The sequence below is a fragment of the Cydia splendana genome, chromosome 10 (genome assembly GCF_910591565.1).
Source record: "Cydia splendana chromosome 10, ilCydSple1.2, whole genome shotgun sequence".
Classification (NCBI taxonomy): Eukaryota; Metazoa; Arthropoda; class Insecta; order Lepidoptera; family Tortricidae; genus Cydia; species Cydia splendana.
Genome location: NC_085969.1, coordinates 9469869 through 9491221, shown reverse-complemented (window position 1 = coordinate 9491221; position 21353 = coordinate 9469869). Strand labels below are relative to the sequence as shown.

At 39.5% G+C, this 21353-nt stretch overlaps 1 protein-coding gene across 8 annotated transcripts in view; it reads left to right on the top strand.

Moving 5' to 3' along the window:
* Positions 1 to 20172, top strand: part of LOC134794234 (monocarboxylate transporter 3) — a 66301-nt gene extending 46129 nt beyond the window's left edge. The window contains exons 4-15 of one of the 8 annotated variants that reach the window (XM_063765981.1): positions 3323 to 3570; positions 4096 to 4224; positions 5641 to 5799; positions 6218 to 6280; positions 7600 to 7754; positions 8794 to 8863; positions 17523 to 17742; positions 18017 to 18195; positions 18761 to 18904; positions 18994 to 19072; positions 19257 to 19488; positions 19934 to 20172. In XM_063765981.1, coding sequence (XP_063622051.1) covers positions 3323 to 3570; positions 4096 to 4224; positions 5641 to 5799; positions 6218 to 6280; positions 7600 to 7754; positions 8794 to 8863; positions 17523 to 17742; positions 18017 to 18195; positions 18761 to 18904; positions 18994 to 19072; positions 19257 to 19488; positions 19934 to 20135 — 1880 coding nt within the window. In that variant the 3' untranslated portion in view covers positions 20136 to 20172. Of the gene's footprint in view, positions 1 to 3322; positions 3571 to 4095; positions 4225 to 5610; positions 5800 to 6217; positions 6281 to 7599; positions 7755 to 8793; positions 8864 to 17522; positions 17743 to 18016; positions 18196 to 18760; positions 18905 to 18993; positions 19073 to 19256; positions 19489 to 19933 lie in introns of all 8 variants that reach the window. The other 7 variants (XM_063765977.1, XM_063765985.1, XM_063765979.1 and 4 more) reach the window with 7 other exon arrangements.
* Positions 20173 to 21353: the final 1181 nt, after the last annotated feature.

The following is a 21353-nucleotide window of genomic DNA, read 5'->3' as shown; positions in this document are numbered from 1 at the left end:
TTTGCCATTTTTTGCATTATGGTACGGAACCCTTCGTGCGCGAGTCCGACTCGCACTTGCCCGGTTTTTCTGTAGCAGCGTGGCGGGGTATCAGCTATACTAGTGCAAATTTACCGCGTTATGACTATTTCAAGGTCGCGCAGCCGGGATGTTGGCACCTAGCCAGCAATCACAGACGACGCGGCGCCACTGGGTCATGGTGCACTCGTGTACCTACTTGTATAATTATCCTCAAATCACACATCTACGGGAAACGATACGGCAAGATTGCCAGCAACACATGCAAACTTGTGAATCATATTTTACTTTGAATGACGAGCTTTGACGAGCTCCGTGAAAAAAGCTATAAAATAGTTCATACTTTAAGCGCTGAGCGTTGGACATGTACGTTGGAATTGGTCTCCTGTACTGTGAATGATTGTCTCTTAATATAAATAGGTACAGTAAAATAAGGTCATGGTACTCTTGTAGCTAGGTATTATCCTCAAATCACATTAAGTATGTACGGGAAAATGATCAGCAAATACGTTGCCAAGTTTGTTAACAACACTTACAAACTTGCAATGCATATTTAACTTTGAATGAAGGACTTTGAGCTGCGAGCGAAAATATCGACAGATTATTACAAATCTCGCGACCACTCTTGCAAATCGACATCATGGGATTATAGAGTAATTTATTACTTATAGAATTAGATTGATAATCTGGACGATGTACGGTCAGCTACAGAGACAAAGCACCCCTTGCCAAAGTATGTACAAACTTCTATGCAGGAGCTACTTTATTTCAGCAGCTGACTGTACCATTTCTCCTTAAAATGATTAAACATGTTTGGCGCTTCATTATTCAAAATGCAAAAACATGACGGTTTTAGTTTAGTCTAGTGTCAATGCTGTAAACACAACGTTCCCGATGACATGACATGTGCGACGAATTGACCTAATTCTTCGCGTCGTGCAATCAAGGCGCCATTGTGGTTCAAGCATGCGTGTCACGAACATTTCGTCTTTGTCGCTAATTCATGTCTTTAAGTACAGTCTGATACTGATTACTGAACATCTTCCTGTCGAGATACAATATTGATACAACGTTTTTGCAACTCTCACGAGCCAGATTCGTTAGACCCACATCAAGGCAGCGCGAACGTCAAACAGAATCCCTTGTAAACTCGAAAACTAGATTCATTAGCACTGTTTAGCGTCAGTCGTCGAATCCCAGTTGGCAGCCAAACGTGAGATCATCGAATTTCAATGTCGGTTCCATACGTAAACGTTTCGCCACGGTTATGAGCTCGAAGCTTTGGACTATTTTTGTTTTATCGCATTGATTGTCACATATTCAAGTATTAAATTAATTTGACATTAGCAAGCAGTAAGCTTTATTATCAACTTGTCAGCAGTCATTCAGTTTTTGTCAGTCAGACACGAAGATTTGCCTATACTCCTATAAGTAGCATCACATAATGTCGTTTTTGTTTCCAAAAGTTAAGGATATTGGTTAAACTAACTTTAATAATATATGTCCACTATTTTGACAAGAATTATCGGAGGAAGTTATGCCCAATACAATTCACGACTACTTTTGTTAAGATAGATTTTTGTTTTTATGTAATTGGATGATCGATTTAAACCGCGAAAGATAGTACGAAACGCTGAATTATTTTTGTTTCATAGATTTGTAGCTGTGGAACTCATATATTGACACATTTTCAAGTATTAAATGCGTTGGACGGTTGCAGATCACTCCGTTATCACGTTATCGACATGTCAACATTCATTAAACTGCGAAACATTTATCAGAGGACTTTAAAACTCTGCATTTGAACGATGAAACATTTATATGGTATCAGTCCCTCCCTGAATATCCCTCGTCTGAACTTTGCATTTTCTTTTCCATTGAGAAGAAAGGGGTTCAAAGTTTAGTGACATGTTAATGATATTCCAGATTTGTCTCAAAAAGGGCTTGTTTGTGCATTCATGCTGTTAAATTTAGCCGAAATTGCAATTAGTCACGCCGTGCCACGAGTTCGTGACTTTTGAATTCACTAATGCTAACGGAAATAGACTAATCAAGTGATAAAAAATATAGTACCTACACATTTCCTAGTGATTTATTGAAATACCTACGAATTTACTGAGGGTTGATAAAAATCCGCTAACAGTTTACAAACATGCTACCATTTGTTTGACTGTCTTTTTATCCGATTTATTCGCATTTTATCCTCCTCACAAAGCATTTATATTTCATCCACTTAAGTCCATAACTCGATTGGCTCAGGAAACAAAGAACCTTTAGCTCGTGTGCGTCTTTTGTACTTTTTATCGAAAGCTATAAATCATTTTAACTGTATATCAATCACAATTATTAACACCTATGATACAATTATGTATATACTAATTAGTGATCAATTTGTGTGATATATAGTTCGCTCAATATGACGCACCGACCGTCGACCCCGGTTCGCAACAGTCCATCTGCTCCTTTGTTCGGTTTCAATACCGATTTGTGGGCCGACAGCCTGACTCACCCGCTATCATATTCTACTATTCCATATTTCTATACAAATATAAGGTAAATTAAATGTAATTATAACATCATAACGAAAGTATTTGGAGTAGCGACTGGGTGAGGTAATTTGCGGTATTGAAATATTCTTAAAATGTAACCGCAAGTGTCATTGGTCTCTCATCGCAAGGTATGTTGATAAATAAGTACATGTAACCACTTTGACCCGGAATAATAGTTTAATTAGTCGACTGTACATAAGTACTGGCTTTAAATAACACTAATAACGAAACTATTTGCAGTAGTGACTGAATGAGGTAATTAGCGGTTCCTATTTATATAGGTACCGCTTTACTGTACCCGCAAAAGAGGCTGTTTTGAACTCAAGTCTTGTAAAAACATAATGATAATTATTAACCCGTTGATTTATATTGAATGGCGAATTAATATGATATAATTGTCAAAACTGAATTATATTATGATATTATTGAAGTATATTTCGAGACTCTTGGTATCTAAATCATGGGGCTGATTACTTGTTAACACATCAAAGCGGGCTAATGAGCTGCTCTTCGGGTAATGCTGAACGCTGGTAAATTGGGCAAAGTCCTCTTATTGGGCGCTGAGCCAAATTGCTCGTGATGATTGTCGGCAACCACGTTTTTATCTTTGGTTCCTGGTATGTTTCTATTTAGTTTGTTGACCGATACAATTTGCTTTTGCAACTGCGTTTAATTCCGAATCAATCACAAAAAAAAAAAATACTGCCTCGTATTTGTCTGTATTTCAAAAAGGTTCCCATTCGTTCTTCTTTCAGGCATAGGCTTCGGTATGATCTACCTCCCGTCAGTAGTGGCCGTGGGCTACTACTTCGAGGCGCGACGTTCCCTCGCCACCGGCATCGCTGTGTGCGGCTCCGGCGTAGGCACGTTCAGCTTCGCGCCGCTCGCCGCCATCTTGCTCAACGAGTTCGGCTCATGGCAGAACGCTAATCTGCTGCTGGCTGGACTGATTCTGAACTGCGCGGTGTTTGGAGCGCTCATGAGGCCGCTCGTCTATCCTAAGGTGGGTTCATTGTGACAATGTTGTCGTTCAGCTTCGCGCCGATTGTCGCCCTCTTGCTCAACGAGTTCGGCTCGTGGCAGAACGCTAATCTGCTGCTGGCTGGACTGATTCTGAACTGTGCGGTGTTTGGAGCGCTCATGAGGCCGCTCGTCTATCCTAAGGTAAGTAGGTAGTGACAAGAACTGTTGAACATTGTTGGCTGGCATAAATCCTCAAGCGTTTGACGCACCCATGAGGCCCAGACTCTTGTAATCGAGATCGATGTGCGTTTACGAGGCCTCCTTTGGTAGTGTTTAGGTGTCTGAAGGCGAGTCGTTCTTATTTCCTCCAATACCGGGTGGAGTTCGGTTATACCGTCAACGTAGCTTACTCACGGCCAATAAATTTAGCTGTGGCTGCAGTGTTCCACCATGATTCAGTACCGGAACTAGATTAGTATTGTCAGTCCTTGATCTAATATTTGGTATGGTGTAAATTACTTTTAAATGGGCTCATATAATTTAAAACCCATTTCTCACATTTCAGTCATCTGGAGAGAAGCCCCTCCTACAACGCATGGCGGAAGAGAAGCGACTCCAAATGGAGCGCGGCTCGATCGGCGGCTCATACTTCGTGGTCCAACTGCCCGACGGTACTATGGAGAAGAGGCTGAAGGTAATGTCGACCTCCAACTCACTAACCGGTCGCTTTGGGCAGCATGGTAAGGGTCAAGTGACGTCTGACCGTCACAGCTTATACATTTGTATAATTTACTGGAGTCATGATCATTTATGTTAACACTTCTGTTACTAAGAGGATATATCAATTATATCATACGTTCGAAAAACATGCTCGTTGTGGAAAACAAATACCTACTGTTAATTTTTTTCAAAGAGATAGCTGTATTGGCAGCTTAAGGAACAAACGCAAGTTTCTCTCCGTCAACTCTGTTACACATAGTATGGAGTTTTGGCATCAACAGTTAATGCAACTTTTCGTACAGATACAAACTGCATGGTCAACCCTAATGGTAAAAATACATTATCATAAACAACTTTTATTCAACACTATAGACCACGAAATGTTCACGAAACCACCAAGTCAATAAAAAATTAATAAGGTTTATTTTCATTTTATTGTATTAGCTTGATGGACCATGTTATTATACTTAAGTGATTGTACACTTAGCGTAAATACGCTTAGGCAATTATCAGGAGCAATTGACACGAAATGTCTATGAGGTCACTAAGCCAATAAAAGATGCTCTATGGACAATTTTTATTGTATGTAGGTACCTAGGTAATAATTATGAATAGTATCTACATTAGGCAATCATCAGAAGCAACGCTAAAAACAATTGAAATTGTACATCAAAACCGTGATACGAATTTGTGACTCATTATCGTACCTACTACCCACACATTTTAACACAATTCATACTGGTGTAAACAATAATTTTTACGGGTCATCTAAGTACAATATTGTTAGTCAGCTATCTTACCTTTTCATCGGGATATTGGTGTATTGGTTTAATGTATGTATTCCTTAGAGCATTTAGTAACTGAAGACGCCTTGGCTGTCATTTTCTGTACAAAACAGTCTGCTGATTTTTGTGGGGGAGGGGCACGTCAAATATATGGCTATTTGTACATGATTCGTACATAACGTACAATAGCTATGTCCATGTCAGATAAACGTCAGTCCATACAAAAGTTTGCACAATAGTGCAAGGTTTTCGGCAGAGGTGTAAGCTCTTAAAGGCGACTCCTGTTATTAAATGCTCTAAGATGTATTAAAATCATTACCGGTATTATAAGCATGGCATGGCATCTTGTAAATATTCCATGATTGGTCTCCATTCAATCCTAGCATCCCCATTATGTATACACCTCATACATGCACGTTGATCAAGATACATAGTGCAGATAACCGTTTTAAAGTTCCAAACGGATCATCTGTCACTGGTTCCCATTCCATCGGGCGACACATCGGTGCCACAGCTATTGAGCTAACTCGCGTACTCCACCACTGTGCATATATTAAGAGGTTGTATGTCGCCAGGCCACGGACAAGTCAGGGCAATCTTTGCAGGCCCCGCTGAACGTGGACCCCGGCGTGCACTCGTCGCTCAACCTGGAGGCGCTGGCGCGCGTGCCCACGGTGCCCAACATGCCCGGCGTGCCCACCGTGCCCACGCTGCCCACCATCACGGAGGCGAGGGTTGTGGATGATAATGGAGATAGGAAGAAGGTAATTTTACGATGAGATTGTTTGTAAAAAGGGTCAGAATCCTGACAGTTTTTGTTGATTTTAATTTGAGCCTATAGTAAAAAAATCTGCGATTGTCCAACGACTGGTAGGAGGTATTGTGTAGATTCTTTTTATATTGCTATTGTTGTTTGGTAAGTCGTTACTGAAAAATTGTTGCTATATAAATTTTCTGTAGCCGCTGGTATACTTAATTGCTGCAATGTGTATACAATTTTATTATCTATGCTAGGAACACAGAGAACTACACTCAAGAGCAACAAAAAAGTGTACCTTTTGTTAAAACAATATATAGGTATGTTAATTAACCTATAAAATTTCGATTGTTTTGCGTCCCATAAATTAGAAAATGAAATAATTTTGATGATAACAATCTTTTAGTTATTATGTTATTTATTAGGTATCGAAATCTGTCGTATTTGGCTTTCGCCACGGCAGTGTTCGAAGACCGAGGACACGTGAGGTACAGAAGTGTGAACGGCATACGTCAAATAAAATTGGCAGCATGCTCCAAAACTCTTCATTATCTATATCTGCATTCATCGATTTGGTTTGGTATCTTCTTACATTATCAGGCCACTTCGCATGTAAAAATATGAGTGCATTCAACTTTCCATCCACGTCCCATAGTTCTTAATTCGCTGACATAAGAGCTATGCGACATCTTTTTGAGTATAGGCCCCGTGCATGAACTATAGAGGGTAGCATAGGAGCCGTCAGATTATTGGTGCGAGGCGTATATGTGTCGTTTACGCTTCCGATGTAGCCCACAAGATAAGATGGCAGAACCTACTATGCACAAGGAAACGTACCGACGAGAACGGTAGATGGTAGCACTTGCTTTGGCAATGTACATGTGCACATATGTTTCCGACTCAGGCCACAAGATGGCAGGCCCTCCAACGCCTCATATTTTTACACTTACACAGACATCATAATGAAATTTGAATCATGTTATTTAGTTATCGTGTGTCTCCCCCGCGCCAATACATGTTAGACAAGTACGCGAGCGAAATGCACGATAGCTTGACATCAGTTAGATGCCATTCTGATATCAGTGTACGTCCGAATTGGCCTGTTTGTTTCATAAAGAATATCTTACATGCTTATGTTATTTCAAATGGTCCCTTTTTCTCTTGCATATAGAAAGTGACATACAAATTAAAATATAATTCTGTCAACTAACATAGGTTTGTCATAAATTTATGAATAACACATAACTTTCTTCATATCTTTTTGCGTGAATTTAGTTAGTGAATGAAAAACATTTATTTAAACGATACACAATGAATACTTCACGAGTCAGATATTGTGTACAAAATACCTAATACATTTCCATACATAAGTTTTGTACTTTATGCACGTAATGATAAAAACCCTACCATTCGTATCCGTGTGAATTCTTGGTGCTAGAAAAACTGTAACAAATAAAACGGATAATATTTATAAACTGTCAAATTATTAATAAGGTATTTCCTCGTATAACTTTTTTTTATATCTATGATAGCCGTGATAGAAAGAAAGAGACAAAAAAATTTTTTACACCATTTTTGACAATAATGAAACGAAACAGTTACCTACACAGTTCTACACAGTTTTCTATTCTTATTCTTGATAAAAGAAAAGACGTTAAAATTTTAAGATACTTCACAATCTTATAAAGTTCAAATCATCCGAAACGCTTTTCGATTCCAAAAATACAATGTAGAACACGCCCGTCGAACTTGTCGTAGAGTAAGTAGTTTTGTTTTTTCAGATTATCACACTTCCTTATATTTCTAGGGGGAAAACGGCGTCACCAACGGCGGCAACCAGATGTCCCGCAACGTGTCGTCGCCGGCCTTCAGCGCGCAGGCGCCGGGGTTGCCCAAGAACGGCTCCGTGCCGTTCTTCGACCGCCAACGCAAGCAAAGCACCGGCGATAGGTCAGGCGATAGGTAGCGTAGACGACTTTTATACAGGTGGTGGACAAGGAATGTTATGGTGACGTGTCATGGGATCTTGTTTACATATTATGTTGTTGTTGTCCTACGGTACCCCAGAGGTGCAAAGGGCCTTCACAAGCTCGCGCCACTCCTTCCTATCTTCAGCGACCCTTCTGGCCTCGCCCCAGCTCAACCCGACCGCTCGTAGTTCATTTGTGACAGACCGCTGCCAAGAGTGTACAGGGCGCCCGAGGCCACGGCTTCCGTCCGGCGGTTTCCAACCGAAAGCGATGGTTGCGTTATTAGTTTCCCCTCTTCGAACAGTATGTCCTATCCATCTCCATTTCCGTGTCGCGATTTCTTCGCCAATGGGTGTTTGCCGGCATATACGCCATAGGTCTTCGTTACGAATAATTTTTGGCCAGAAAACGCGAAGGATCGACCTGAGGGACTTGTTGACGAAGACTTGTAGTTTATTCGTTAGGCACTCTCCACGTTTCGCAGCCAAAAAGCAACACAGATTTTACAATTGATTCGAAGAGGGAAAGTTTAACACGTCGCGTGAGCACAGTCGACTCCCTTCCCATCCCATTACATATTATGCTTGATCATATTGCGGCAAGGTATTGTTCCCCGCGTTCAGAGCGCAGGCACCGGGGTTGCCTAAGAACGGCTCCGTTCCGCTCTTTGAATGCCAGCGCAAGCAGAGCACCGGCAATAGGTCAGGTCAGGCGACAGCAACCAGGTATCCTGAACGTACCATCGACTTTGTTCAGCGTATTATATTCTAAACCTCACTGATGTGTTTTTGCAAGTAGAATATCGCATGTTGTATAGTTGTTGCTTTTGTGAGTGTTAGTAATGTGAAGTATAATCAGACCGAGATAAGTCTGCAACGATTTTGATAGCACACGCAGTGCAAGTGTTATTTTAAACGTCAAACTTCTATGAAACGATAAATAACACTTGCACAGCGTGTGCTATCAAAATCGTTACAGACTCACGTCGGTCTAACTCTAAGTAGATAACTAATTTCGCTTTTTTGTTTCAGATTCAAACCGTCCTTAGCTGCTATTAAAGCCACGTCCAAAACTTCCATGAATAGTCAATACAGAATCGATGTAAGTGCAAACTATTCCAATTGGCTACTTTCCTACCGATTTGCTAATATGGAATTTATATGAAAACGTGTATAGTGACGTCACGGTCAACTCAACTACTTTTTATATTTCAATCCGATTTATTAAATAGAAATTGTGGTTAAAAATAACTGCTATCTATGTTTTTCTAATAATTATCTGGTGCTTTATTTCGTGCACAGTGTGAAATAATTTATTTTAAGTAGAGGAAAGTACCCAATTATCCTGTATATAAAATAGGATAATTTAATTAGTCGTCTACAGGAGCATTCGCTTCACTAAATATTATTTATTTCTTGAAGTAGTTGGACTTAGAATTTTGGACTGTATAGATGAATTCCCCAAATTTTTTTTTCTCCGGTATTTTTAGTTCCATTCGCGTTTTCCCCCATTTTCTTAATTTTCTATACGTTATTTCTGCCAACAGATAATTTCATCACACGCATTTTTTTCTACTCGTTATTTTTGCTACACGCAACTTTACCAATGCAATTTTTCACCAATCTGTTTTATTCACATGCGTATGCTTTACCCGTAGAATATATCTGCACTGGTTTATTTTTGTCACACGTTTTAATATCTAATCTTTTTTTTCGCTAGACGCATCTTTACCATGTTTTAACATGAATACTAAGCAGGCGGGGTCGTTAGAACTACTAGAACTATTAGTCTGTACGGAAAGAGAAGAGTCGTGGAATGTATGGGGCCCAATACATTCCACGACTTCTGTCTGAACAGACTCTAGGTATAAGTATAGATGGGTGATGATAATAACATTAATAAGCACTAGAAACACAGACCAACCCCTATAGACCGAGCTTATAGGACGACTCGCGGTCACCGCCCGTATGGTGTATAGGTCAAATATAAGATTGTTCGCGCGCCGCTCCGATCAGTTGCGCCCAAGGTTACATGTTGGCAGTGTGCACGAGTCTAAGAAAATAAATCGTAAAGTATTGAATTCATTGGGAAATCATGGGATATTGCAGCGTAAATGGTGTGGCAAGTCATCTAAGACATCTACTTACGAAACAGATGGAATAACATCCCACAGGAAAGTCAAATTCATTATTTCATTGAATAATGTTTCTTGTCCGCGGGGTTCATTTTATACTGGTCGTAAGCAGAGGCGAAGTATGTCCGTCCCTTTTCGTCAACTTGAAAATGCAATGCGCTATCCCTTTCCCTTTCGACTAGTGATGTGACGATGATGGTTTTTCAGTTGCGGAAACTTCGTGCTTCGTCATACCGTATTGTTGGTACAATAGACATAATATATAGGTAATATGTTGTGTAAGTTTTTTAGAATCCTCTAGGCCAGCGGAGCAGTTAGGCCGCATGTCACGAGATGGACCTGATGATGAACTTCAAAGAAGTGCGAGGGAACTCGGTGTTGGTTTGTGATAGACATATGTTGTATGGGTTTTTTAGAATCCTCTAGGTGAGCAATTAGGTCTCATGTCACGAGATGGACCTGATGATGAACTCCAAAGAAGTGCGAGGGATCTCGGTGTTGGTTTGTGATAGACATTGTTGTATGGGTTTTTTAGAATCCTCTAGGTGAGCAGTTAGGTCTCGTGTCACGAGATGGACCTGATGATGAACTTCAAAGAAGTGCGAGGGAACTCGGTGTTGGTTTGTGATAGACATATGTTGTATGGGTTTTTTAGAATCTTCTAGGTGAGCAGTTAGGTCTCATGTCACGAGATGGACCTGATGATGAACTCCAAAGAAGTGCGAGGGATCTCGGTGTTGGTTTGTGATAGACATTGTTGTATGGGTTTTTTAGAATCCTCTAGGTGAGCAGTTAGGTCTCAGGTCACGAGATGGACCTGATGATGAACTTCAAAGAAGTGCGAGGGAACTCGGTGTTGGTATGTGATAGACATATGTTGTATGGGTTTTTTAGAATCCTCTAGATGAGCAGTTAGGTCTCATGTCACGAGATGGACCTGATGATGAACTTCAAAGAAGTGCGAGAGAACTCTGAGTTGATTTGTAATAGGCATATGTTATTGGTCCATTTGAATATGTTTTCAATACAACCTTCTATGACCTTAATAAAACGGACAAAAGAAAATAATTGTATGAGATTTTGGCGACACTTTTTTCTCGTATCGAAAGAGATTGCGATTCTGAGTGGAAATAATATAAAAATTCTAAACTTTAAACAGAAATGCCCTAATATGTTAAGTAAACATTTCAGTTACATTGTTAAATTACTTATTGAAATATTAAATTAATCAATATAATTATTAAGTAAGTTTACTCTAAGTATACTAAATTGGTAACAATTTTACTACAATAAATTTCGGTACCACTGGTAACAGTACCCACTACCTGTAATGAACATGTCCCATCCCTACGCTTACACGTGTCAGCGCGCCGTGTTTGGAACGACCACAGACCAACCCCGATAGACCGAGCTTATAGGACGACTCGCGGTCACCGCCCGTATGGTGTATAGGTCAAATATAAGATTGTTCGCGCGCCGCTCCGATCAGTTGCGCCCAAGGTTACGACATGTTGGCAGTGTGCACGAGTCTAAGAAAATAAATCGTAAAGTATTGAATTCATTGGGAAATCATGGGATATTGCAGCGTAAATGGTGTGGCAAGTCATCTAAGACATCTACTTACGAAACAGATGGAATAACATCCCACAGGAAAGTCAAATTCATTATTTCATTGAATAATGTTTCTTGTCCGCGGGGTTCATTTTATACTGGTCGTAAGCAGAGGCGAAGTATGTCCGTCCCTTTTCGTCAACTTGAAAATGCAATGCGCTATCCCTTTCCCTTTCGACTAGTGATGTGACGATGATGGTTTTTCAGTTGCGGAAACTTCGTGCTTCGTCATACCGTATTGTTGGTACAATAGACATAATATATAGGTAATATGTTGTGTAAGTTTTTTAGAATCCTCTAGGCCAGCGGAGCAGTTAGGCCGCATGTCACGAGATGGACCTGATGATGAACTTCAAAGAAGTGCGAGGGAACTCGGTGTTGGTTTGTGATAGACATATGTTGTATGGGTTTTTAGAATCCTCTAGGTGAGCAATTAGGTCTCATGTCACGAGATGGACCTGATGATGAACTCCAAAGAAGTGCGAGGGATCTCGGTGTTGGTTTGTGATAGACATTGTTGTATGGGTTTTTTAGAATCCTCTAGGTGAGCAGTTAGGTCTCGTGTCACGAGATGGACCTGATGATGAACTTCAAAGAAGTGCGAGGGAACTCGGTGTTGGTTTGTGATAGACATATGTTGTATGGGTTTTTTAGAATCTTCTAGGTGAGCAGTTAGGTCTCATGTCACGAGATGGACCTGATGATGAACTCCAAAGAAGTGCGAGGGATCTCGGTGTTGGTTTGTGATAGACATTGTTGTATGGGTTTTTTAGAATCCTCTAGGTGAGCAGTTAGGTCTCAGGTCACGAGATGGACCTGATGATGAACTTCAAAGAAGTGCGAGGGAACTCGGTGTTGGTATGTGATAGACATATGTTGTATGGGTTTTTTAGAATCCTCTAGATGAGCAGTTAGGTCTCATGTCACGAGATGGACCTGATGATGAACTTCAAAGAAGTGCGAGAGAACTCTGAGTTGATTTGTAATAGGCATATGTTATTGGTCCATTTGAATATGTTTTCAATACAACCTTCTATGACCTTAATAAAACGGACAAAAGAAAATAATTGTATGAGATTTTGGCGACACTTTTTTCTCGTATCGAAAGAGATTGCGATTCTGAGTGGAAATAATATAAAAATTCTAAACTTTAAACAGAAATGCCCTAATATGTTAAGTAAACATTTCAGTTACATTGTTAAATTACTTATTGAAATATTAAATTAATCAATATAATTATTAAGTAAGTTTACTCTAAGTATACTAAATTGGTAACAATTTTACTACAATAAATTTCGGTACCACTGGTAACAGTACCCACTACCTGTAATGAACATGTCCCATCCCTACGCTTACACGTGTCAGCGCGCCGTGTTTGGAACGACCAATCGCAACGCCGTGAGCACCCCTCCCGCACCTCACAGTTTGGTGATTTGCGTCGGGAACAAAATGGCCAATATTAGGTTTCTAGAGGCGGTGTTCTGTGACTAGAAATAAACCTCTTTAGATAGGTAACGAGTTCTATTACCTCACCGTCATTATCTGGACAACGTCAATGTCAATATGTTTCGAGTTTCAGGTTTTAATGAATATTGGTAATAAATTGTTTTATGAATATTGGTTTTAAATAGACAAGAGAAATATGATGGATCCGAGTGATGAAACCCATGGGCGATCGTCAGGACCATGTGCATTTACTTTTTTGGAAAGTACTCATGGAGGGCGTATATTAATACAAGGTGGATATCATAGGGATATCGCCATTATTTTAAACGAACCAAAAATTGTCAGGTTCCTCCGTGTGGAATTGCCATAAAAAGAATTCGTGCAAGGGATTTGTAGTTATACGAGGGGCGTTCAAAATATTCTCGGTATTGATATCTTACAACCTCTTCTTAAATTTCTTTCGTTACTGGCCGCTAAGGTTTATTCATTGACATTAAAAAAAAATATAATTGGAACCGAGATGTTCTTTTGTTTTTCTGCAATTGCTGAACAAACATGAACATCATGTGCGAATTGACAATGTTAACTAAATTAGAACATCAATGCGTCATAAGATTCTCGACAAAACAGGGTAAAAATCAAAAAACCATAAAAGAGGAAATGGATTGTGTTTACCGTGAGTCTGCTCCTTCTCTATCTACCATTCAAAAGTGGTCAAGCGAATTTAAACGTGGAAGGGAGAGTATTGAAGATGACCCTAGACCTGGTCGGCCTGTAGTAGCTACTTCACAAGAAAATATTGATAAAGTGGAAAAACTTATATTGGAAGATGGTCGAGTGAAGGTAAAATCTATAGCTCAAGTAACCAATCTTTCTATTGGTATCGTACATGATATTATCCATGACCATCTTAATATGTCAAAAGTAAGTGCAAGATGGGTTCCGCGAATGCTGACTCGGCTTCAAAAAGACATGCGTGTAGCGTGTTGTTCCGATGTTATTGACCTGTGCGGTGAAAATCCTAATGAGGTGCTGCAAAGAATAGTTACTGGAGATGAAACCTGGGTTCATAATTATGACCCAGAGAGTAAACAAGAGTCCATGCAGTGGCACATTAAGGGTTCAGCTCATCCCAAAAAGTTCAAGGTCGTCCCTTCAGCTGGCAAGGTCATGGCCACGATATTTTGGGATTGTGAAGGAATATTACTAATCGATTATAAAGAAAAAGGTGTAAATATCACACGACAGTACTACGCTAACATTCTACGTCAATTAAAGGATGCAATCAAAGAAAAGAGGCGAGGAAAGTTAACCAAAGGTGTTCTGCTTCTGTGTGACAACGCCCCCGTCCATACTGCTCATATTGCCAAGGCAGCTATTGTTGAATGTGGGTTTGAAACTGTTACTCACCCACCGTATAGTCCGGACTTAGCCCCCAGCGACTTCTTTTTGTTCCCCAATCTTAAAAAGGATCTGCGTGGAATTTTTTTTTCTGACGATGAAGCATTGAAGGCTGCAGTGGAGGAGCATTTTTACACCAAAGATAAAAAATATTTTTATGAGGGATTAAAAAAAAAAATTGATCGATCTTTTAAGGGGATTAACATAGGGGGGGAGTATATTGAAAAATAAAAATATCAAACTTTTCGTACTTGTTTGTTTTCATTCTCATACCGAGAATATTTTGAACACCCCTCGTAAATGCAACAGAAACGAGCATTTTGCGAGATAACAACCATTCTTGTGTGCCGGATTACGAGTCTATCGATATTGAAAAAGAAATTATAGAGTTAAAAAAAATGTTACTACTGATTACAAGCCCATCCCTACGCTGTATAAACAGCATATGAAACAATTTATGCGTGAGGAATATGCTGACAAATTACCACCGTTTCATACTGTTAGGGATGCTTTGTACAAAGAACGTCGAAGTTCGAGACATTCGAAGATGTGGCCATACTTATACATCTCTCTGAAAACTTTGTGTGCGTTCACGACTGTGACATTATAATTTTTATAACAGATGAGTGCAAGCAGTGGATAGCTGGGTTAAAAACCTTTTTTATAGATGGAACTTTTAAAATAGTGCCTGAGCCGTTCATTCAGTTGTACACGATACATGGCGACATAGGTTCCGACGAAAATTGCACGAAGGTAGTTCCCTGCGTATATGCGTTGCTACCTAACAAGCGGCAAACCACGTACGAACGAATGTTTCAACTCATAAAAGAAAATATACCTAGTTTTGAACCTGATCATATAAAAATTGATTTTGAAATAGCAGCTGCTAATGCGATTAAATGTTTATACCCGACAGCTAAAATAAGTGGTTGTTTTTTTCATTATAAGCAGGCCGTGTACACCAATGCTGATTCACTTGGAGCAACCAGTACACGTGAAGGCTGCAGCCATGTCGCAAAATGTGCCGCGATAGCACACCTGCCTGCAATGAAAATTCACAAAGCGTGGATATCGATTCTGGAAATGTCACCCCGAACAGACGAGATCCTAAGTTTTAATGACTATATGTTAAAACAATGGGTAAAAGTTGATATGATCCACATGGTGTCTTGTTATGGCCACCGCCACAGGACAAATAATGTAGTTGAAAGCTGGCACAGAAAGATGAATAATCGGATTCATAACAACTCCAGCCTATTGTTTTTATATCGCAATTAAAAGAAGCAGTCGAAGTTAATTTTGTAAACATGCAAAATGAAATGCGAACTGATGTTTTCCGAAAACGAAATAGAATGTATATTTCGATGGACAGAAAAATAGAGGGAATTGTAAATAATTACCTCATGGGATCCACCAACATAGAAAAATGTGTAAGGCTGTTATCAGTACTCAAATATAAGTAAAACTTATAACACACACATTAACATTTAGAAAATATTATTATAATTTTTATGTTTGTATTATAATAAGAACGAAGTTAGGCCAGCTTTCAACTGCATTATTATATCTGATGGCATGTTTAAGTTCCTAAAGCTAAAGTACAGTTTTTGTTTTATTTCGTCCTAAGTATACATGACTAGCCGCGTTTTAATAATAAATATAAAACTAACTGTTTGTCTTTTCCTTTCCACGGATAAATAATTGAAAATATCCAGGTGAATAATAGAGCCTGGTCGGTTTCGTTACTACTGCCAAGGAACATTACCTTTATACAGTCCTTGCTACTGTATACTCGTAATAGAAAAGTGACGGTAGCGAGACGGGACACGTTAGTTCATTAAAGTGTAGGATTAGGGCTTTTAGTGTTTAAGGCGTAGGTACCTATATACATTTAGAAGCTTACCTTTTACATAATATTTGATAACTTTTTGACATAGCCTAATAATGGTCTCGTTTTTGCAATACTTTACATGAAAATGTTTTTGGTGGGATCAATTACAACTAATATAATATAATATAACTAATATAACCTTTTAATATAACCAATATAACTTAGTAATAAAAATCATAACAATCATAATACATACGTAGGCAAAGGGGTCGATAATACATAGGTAGGGTAGGGGTTTCAATCGATAGCTTTTGCTCGAACCCCGCCCGCTTAGTATTCATGCTAAAACATGGTAAAAATGCGTCTAGTGAAAAAAAAAGATTAGATATTAAAACGTGTGACAAAAATAAACCAGTGGAGATATATTCTACGGGTTTACTTTAGCATACGCATGTGAATAAAACAGATTGGTAAAGATGCGAGTAGCAAAAATAACGAGTAGAAAAAAATGCGTGTGACGAAATTATCTGTTGGCAGAAATAACGTATAGAAAATTAAGAAAATGGGGAAAAACGCGAATGGAACTAAAAATACCGGAGAAAAAAAAATTTGGGGAATTCATCTATACAGTCGAATTTTGAATGTAATTATTTGTGAAACGAAATTTATGTCATCGATAGGAATTAAGAACTCCAGTATTTTTTACAAGACTTAAGTGTTTTCAATCGTGAATCAAGTTATATTCCTAAGAGTCTTTTTGAAACTAGATAATGAATCGACGCCTACAACAAAGGCAAGATTCATCAGTGTTTATGGTTATTATATTAACTAGAGTAATAAATACATTTGACAACTTGAAACATGTTGCAAAAATGATTTTTTTCGTAGGAATAGGTTCGTTAAATATTACAGAAGATCCAAGTCCAACAACTTTTTAAGAATTAAAGTTTCGACATAATCCTAAAGATAAAGGCTCCAAAAATCAGTCTTTGACTCTTCCATTCTTCCAGCTTCACAAAATTCCCTAGGCGCCTATCAATTATAATGTAGGTAACACAATAGGGTATTTGACTGTATTTAAAATAAATTATTTTATACCATGCATGAAATAAAGCACCAGAAGATTAATAGAGCAACGTAGATAGGAGTTATTATTAGACACAATTACTATTTTAAAACCCGTATAAAACTATAAAGAGTAGGTAATTTGATTGTGACGATCACATGCTAGTGTTTCATATAAATTCCATAGTAGCAAACTTTGGTAGCAAAATCGTATTGACAGTTTGAAAAAAGAAAGTGATTTGACTAGTAGTCAAATACCCTATACGTTCTAGGGCGACACGGAGAGCGTGATGTACAACTCCAAGCTGTCGGTGGCGGCGCCGCGCGAGCCGGCACGCATGGTGCGGCCCATGTCGCGCAAGGACATCTTCTACTCCGGCTCCGTGCTCAACCTGCCGCAGTACCAGAGCCAGAAGAGCCTGCAGGCCTACCGGAACTCCGTGCTCAGCCTGCCCCAGAGCAGGCAGGCTGGGGACGCGGAGGCTCAAGAACGTGAGTTGACAACCAGTTTATTATGGCCGATGGCCAAGGGGAGGGGGAGGGGCCATACATTTAGTTACAAATTTTATTCAGCTCATTCAGCATCGTACATCAATTTAGACAAACTTCAACTTCCTTCGGTTTAGAGGCCGCACGATACCAGAGATTACTTAATACCTAATGACATTTTGTATAATTCAATCATAAAGGTAAACAAAGACAGGTTAATGTGTTTGAAAAACGAAGTGCAAAAATAATCGTATTTATTTTGAATTCTATATTTCAGAATACGACCTATGCCCGTGCTTATCGCTGCCCCAATCCTTCAAGTCCGCCCTGGGGTCAATGCTGGACATGAGCCTGCTGCGTGACCCCGCCTTCATGCTCATAGGCGTTTCCAACATCTTCGGCATGGCCGGCCTCTACGTGCCCTTCGTGTACATCGTGGACGCCGCCATGCTTAATGTACGTAATACCAACTCTTCAAGTCCGCCCTCTGCCCATGCTGCCTTCTAACACTAGTGGGTAGCCACGTTTAGCGAGACTATCGACAAAAACAAGGATTAGGTAACAACACTTTTGACATTGTGTTAAGTAATTGTATTCAATAACTCTGCTTTGCTCCAAACTAGAATGCCTTATTACATGATAGTATGAACATAGCTGTAATAAACTAAGCAATGTTTAACTTTATTAACATTACTTAGTACTCAGTAAAATTGTTAAAATTTCTAACCTCGCCAGCCATACTTAACCTCCTAAGGCCCAGCCATATAGTGTAGGAAATAAAGTTGATTTTGCATTGTTGGAAAATTGAACGAAACAGAAAAAGCGACTCTGTTCCAATTGAATAGGATTTAAATTTCATCGAACTTGGGCCTAACGTCTAACTTGAGCCTTAGGAGGTTAAAATCAAATACATTACAAATTTTATTATGCAGATATGTAAACTTATTCTTATCCCTTTCGTCAATTTGAATAATATGTTTCTTCAGACTTTTGACTAATATTGTCTATTTGTATATTTCAGGGTGTAGAATCATCGCAAGCTTCCTTCCTCCTATCCATCATCGGCATAACGAACACAATCGGCCGTATCGCTTGCGGCTGGGTCGCTGACTTCCCCTGGATGGACTCACTATTGCTCAACAATGTCTGCCTTGTCATTGCCACGGTAAATACGACTTTATGTGAAGATTCCTAGGTTCACATCGGCATTGATGACACAATCAAATAACTTAAAAATGATTTTACTATTTTCAGATATCTGTTGCCGCGACGCCATTCTGCGCATCTTATGGTTCTTATGTCGCAGTGGCCATATTCTTTGGGATCGCTATTTGTAAGTAGTATTCCAAAAATTAAAATAGCTCCTATAAGAAAATATTTACATACAGAAAGTACTCGTTTCTTGACTTGATAGATCTGCAATTCTGCAGTTCTGTTCGGGGGCGTTAAAAATATTCATTAATTATTTGGACGAATGCCGCGAAGCATACTGACCGTTGATATGTTTAATTTTCCAGCGGGCTACATCTCCCTAACGTCCATCATCCTGGTGGACCTGCTGGGGCTGGACAAGCTGACGAACGCGTTCGGGCTGCTCATCCTGTTCCGTGGAGCGGCCGCCATCGTGGGCTCGCCGCTCGCCGGCGCCGTGTACGACGCCACGAAGAACTACGACGCCTCGTTTTACATGGCGGCCGCGTTCTTCCTCGCCGCCACGCTCACCTCCTTCGCTGCTCCTTTGTTCAGAAGGTAAGTCAGCATCAAAAGTGGCCATATATATCTTAACACGTCTTTGTTGCTATAGAAAGAACTATCCATCTGTTTTGTACTGTATAGTAAACATTGTTATTTATATTTTTTATACTTTATAGTATTTGTTTCGTTCCGTTCGTTCGTTTGACATAGACTAAGGTCTATCTTCTTAGGTTTAGGTAGAGTCGAGACTTTATTTTCTTCTTAAAAATATATAAAAATATATGTGCATAGTGTAACTTAGAGAGCGTGGTAATTGTAATGCAAATATCTATAGCAACGATATTAACCTGCCTCGGCGAGCGTCGCAGTAACTTAAGTATTGCGAGAGTCTGAAGGATTAAGTAGATATTAGCGGTTTTCGAAATTCCTCTAATTTTAGTAGATGTTAGAGGTCCCCGGGTTGCAAATAGTAACGTCTCACTTTTGCCACGTTTCTCAGGAAACCTGACGAGGTCCAGCAGCCCGTGGACGTGCTGACCCCCATCGACGAGGACCTGGAGGAGGCGGACGAGGACCCGGACGACACGCCCATCACCATGGGCATGGCGCGCGGCGCCGCACCCGCCATCACGCGCACCGCCGCCTCGCCCACTGATTGCCCGACTATTGCCGAGCTCAGTCAGCGGGAAAGTGTACTCTAAGGACTCGATATAAGGTCGGATTCGCCTCGAACGTTCAGGGAGGAGTAAAACGTGTCTTGACGCGATGTTGTAGCTCCGGATGTGCGAAGTTGCGGAAAGTTTCCAATATCTTGACAAGAAACAAACGAAAAGAAAATTGTTTGAAATGGAAAATTTCAGTATAAAAATATAGAAGTTTCCGAAATTATTCCATATGGAAATTTTGTCATTTTGGAAACTTTCCGACTGCACATCGTTAAATCGCGGGATATTTTTTAAAGATAAATGTGATACGTTTGGTATTCACGCGTCGCTATAAATAAAGTATAAACTCGCGAGTTGGTACGCGCGATCGTGAATACTGTACCTACCTTATAGTTTTCTTTGACGCTACAGAAGTTGAACTTGGCTCGTAAAAATGGTCATAAAGATGTATGACTTCACGAGTACATTGTACAAAGATTAGTAGGAATGCGCGGAATAACTTGGCTCATTATACATTGCCTGTTTCTAAAACAGAAATGATACTTCACGAGAGAAAACTGCACATTTAAGAGGAGAGATAAAACTGCTGAAGTGGATGCTCAATATGGCATAGTTACTAGGCTCCATATAAAGGCTGTTATGAAACTTGTACAAATATTTTGATAAGGACCTTAGCGACTGTGCCATAAGAAGCATTTTTAAATGGCAGTTTTATAAAACCTTACCTTTCACACTAGGTATAGGTAACATATAAGTATAGTTATAAATATAAAGCGTTGTTGGTATTAAGCAAAAAGTATGTTCAATCTTAATGATACCTAGGTTGAAAATAACATTCAACAACTGCTTTACAGTAAAACCTATCGTATGTCTTTTCCGAAGGGTTCATTTTGTAATGAATACATTACGTATGTGCAAATACATCGCTGTGTCATTACTCATTAAACTAACCTAAGTTTTAATTAAATGTGTACAGATTGTATTGATGTATGGATCAGACAAAACCCGTAGTTCAGTTTGTTTAATTTTAAAGTATTTCTTTGCTATGTATCTTCGATATTTATATTAATAACAAAAATACGATCTCATAGCCCGAAGATACTAGCAAAGACCACTGACGATTATGACCGATATTTTTACCGCAAGTAACTTGTATTTTTTTACCGTAGTGTTTTAACGACAAATACACCAATATCGATAAATACCGCCTTGCAAGCCCATTTGGAAAGCGCGGGGCTATTTGGAATGAATAGA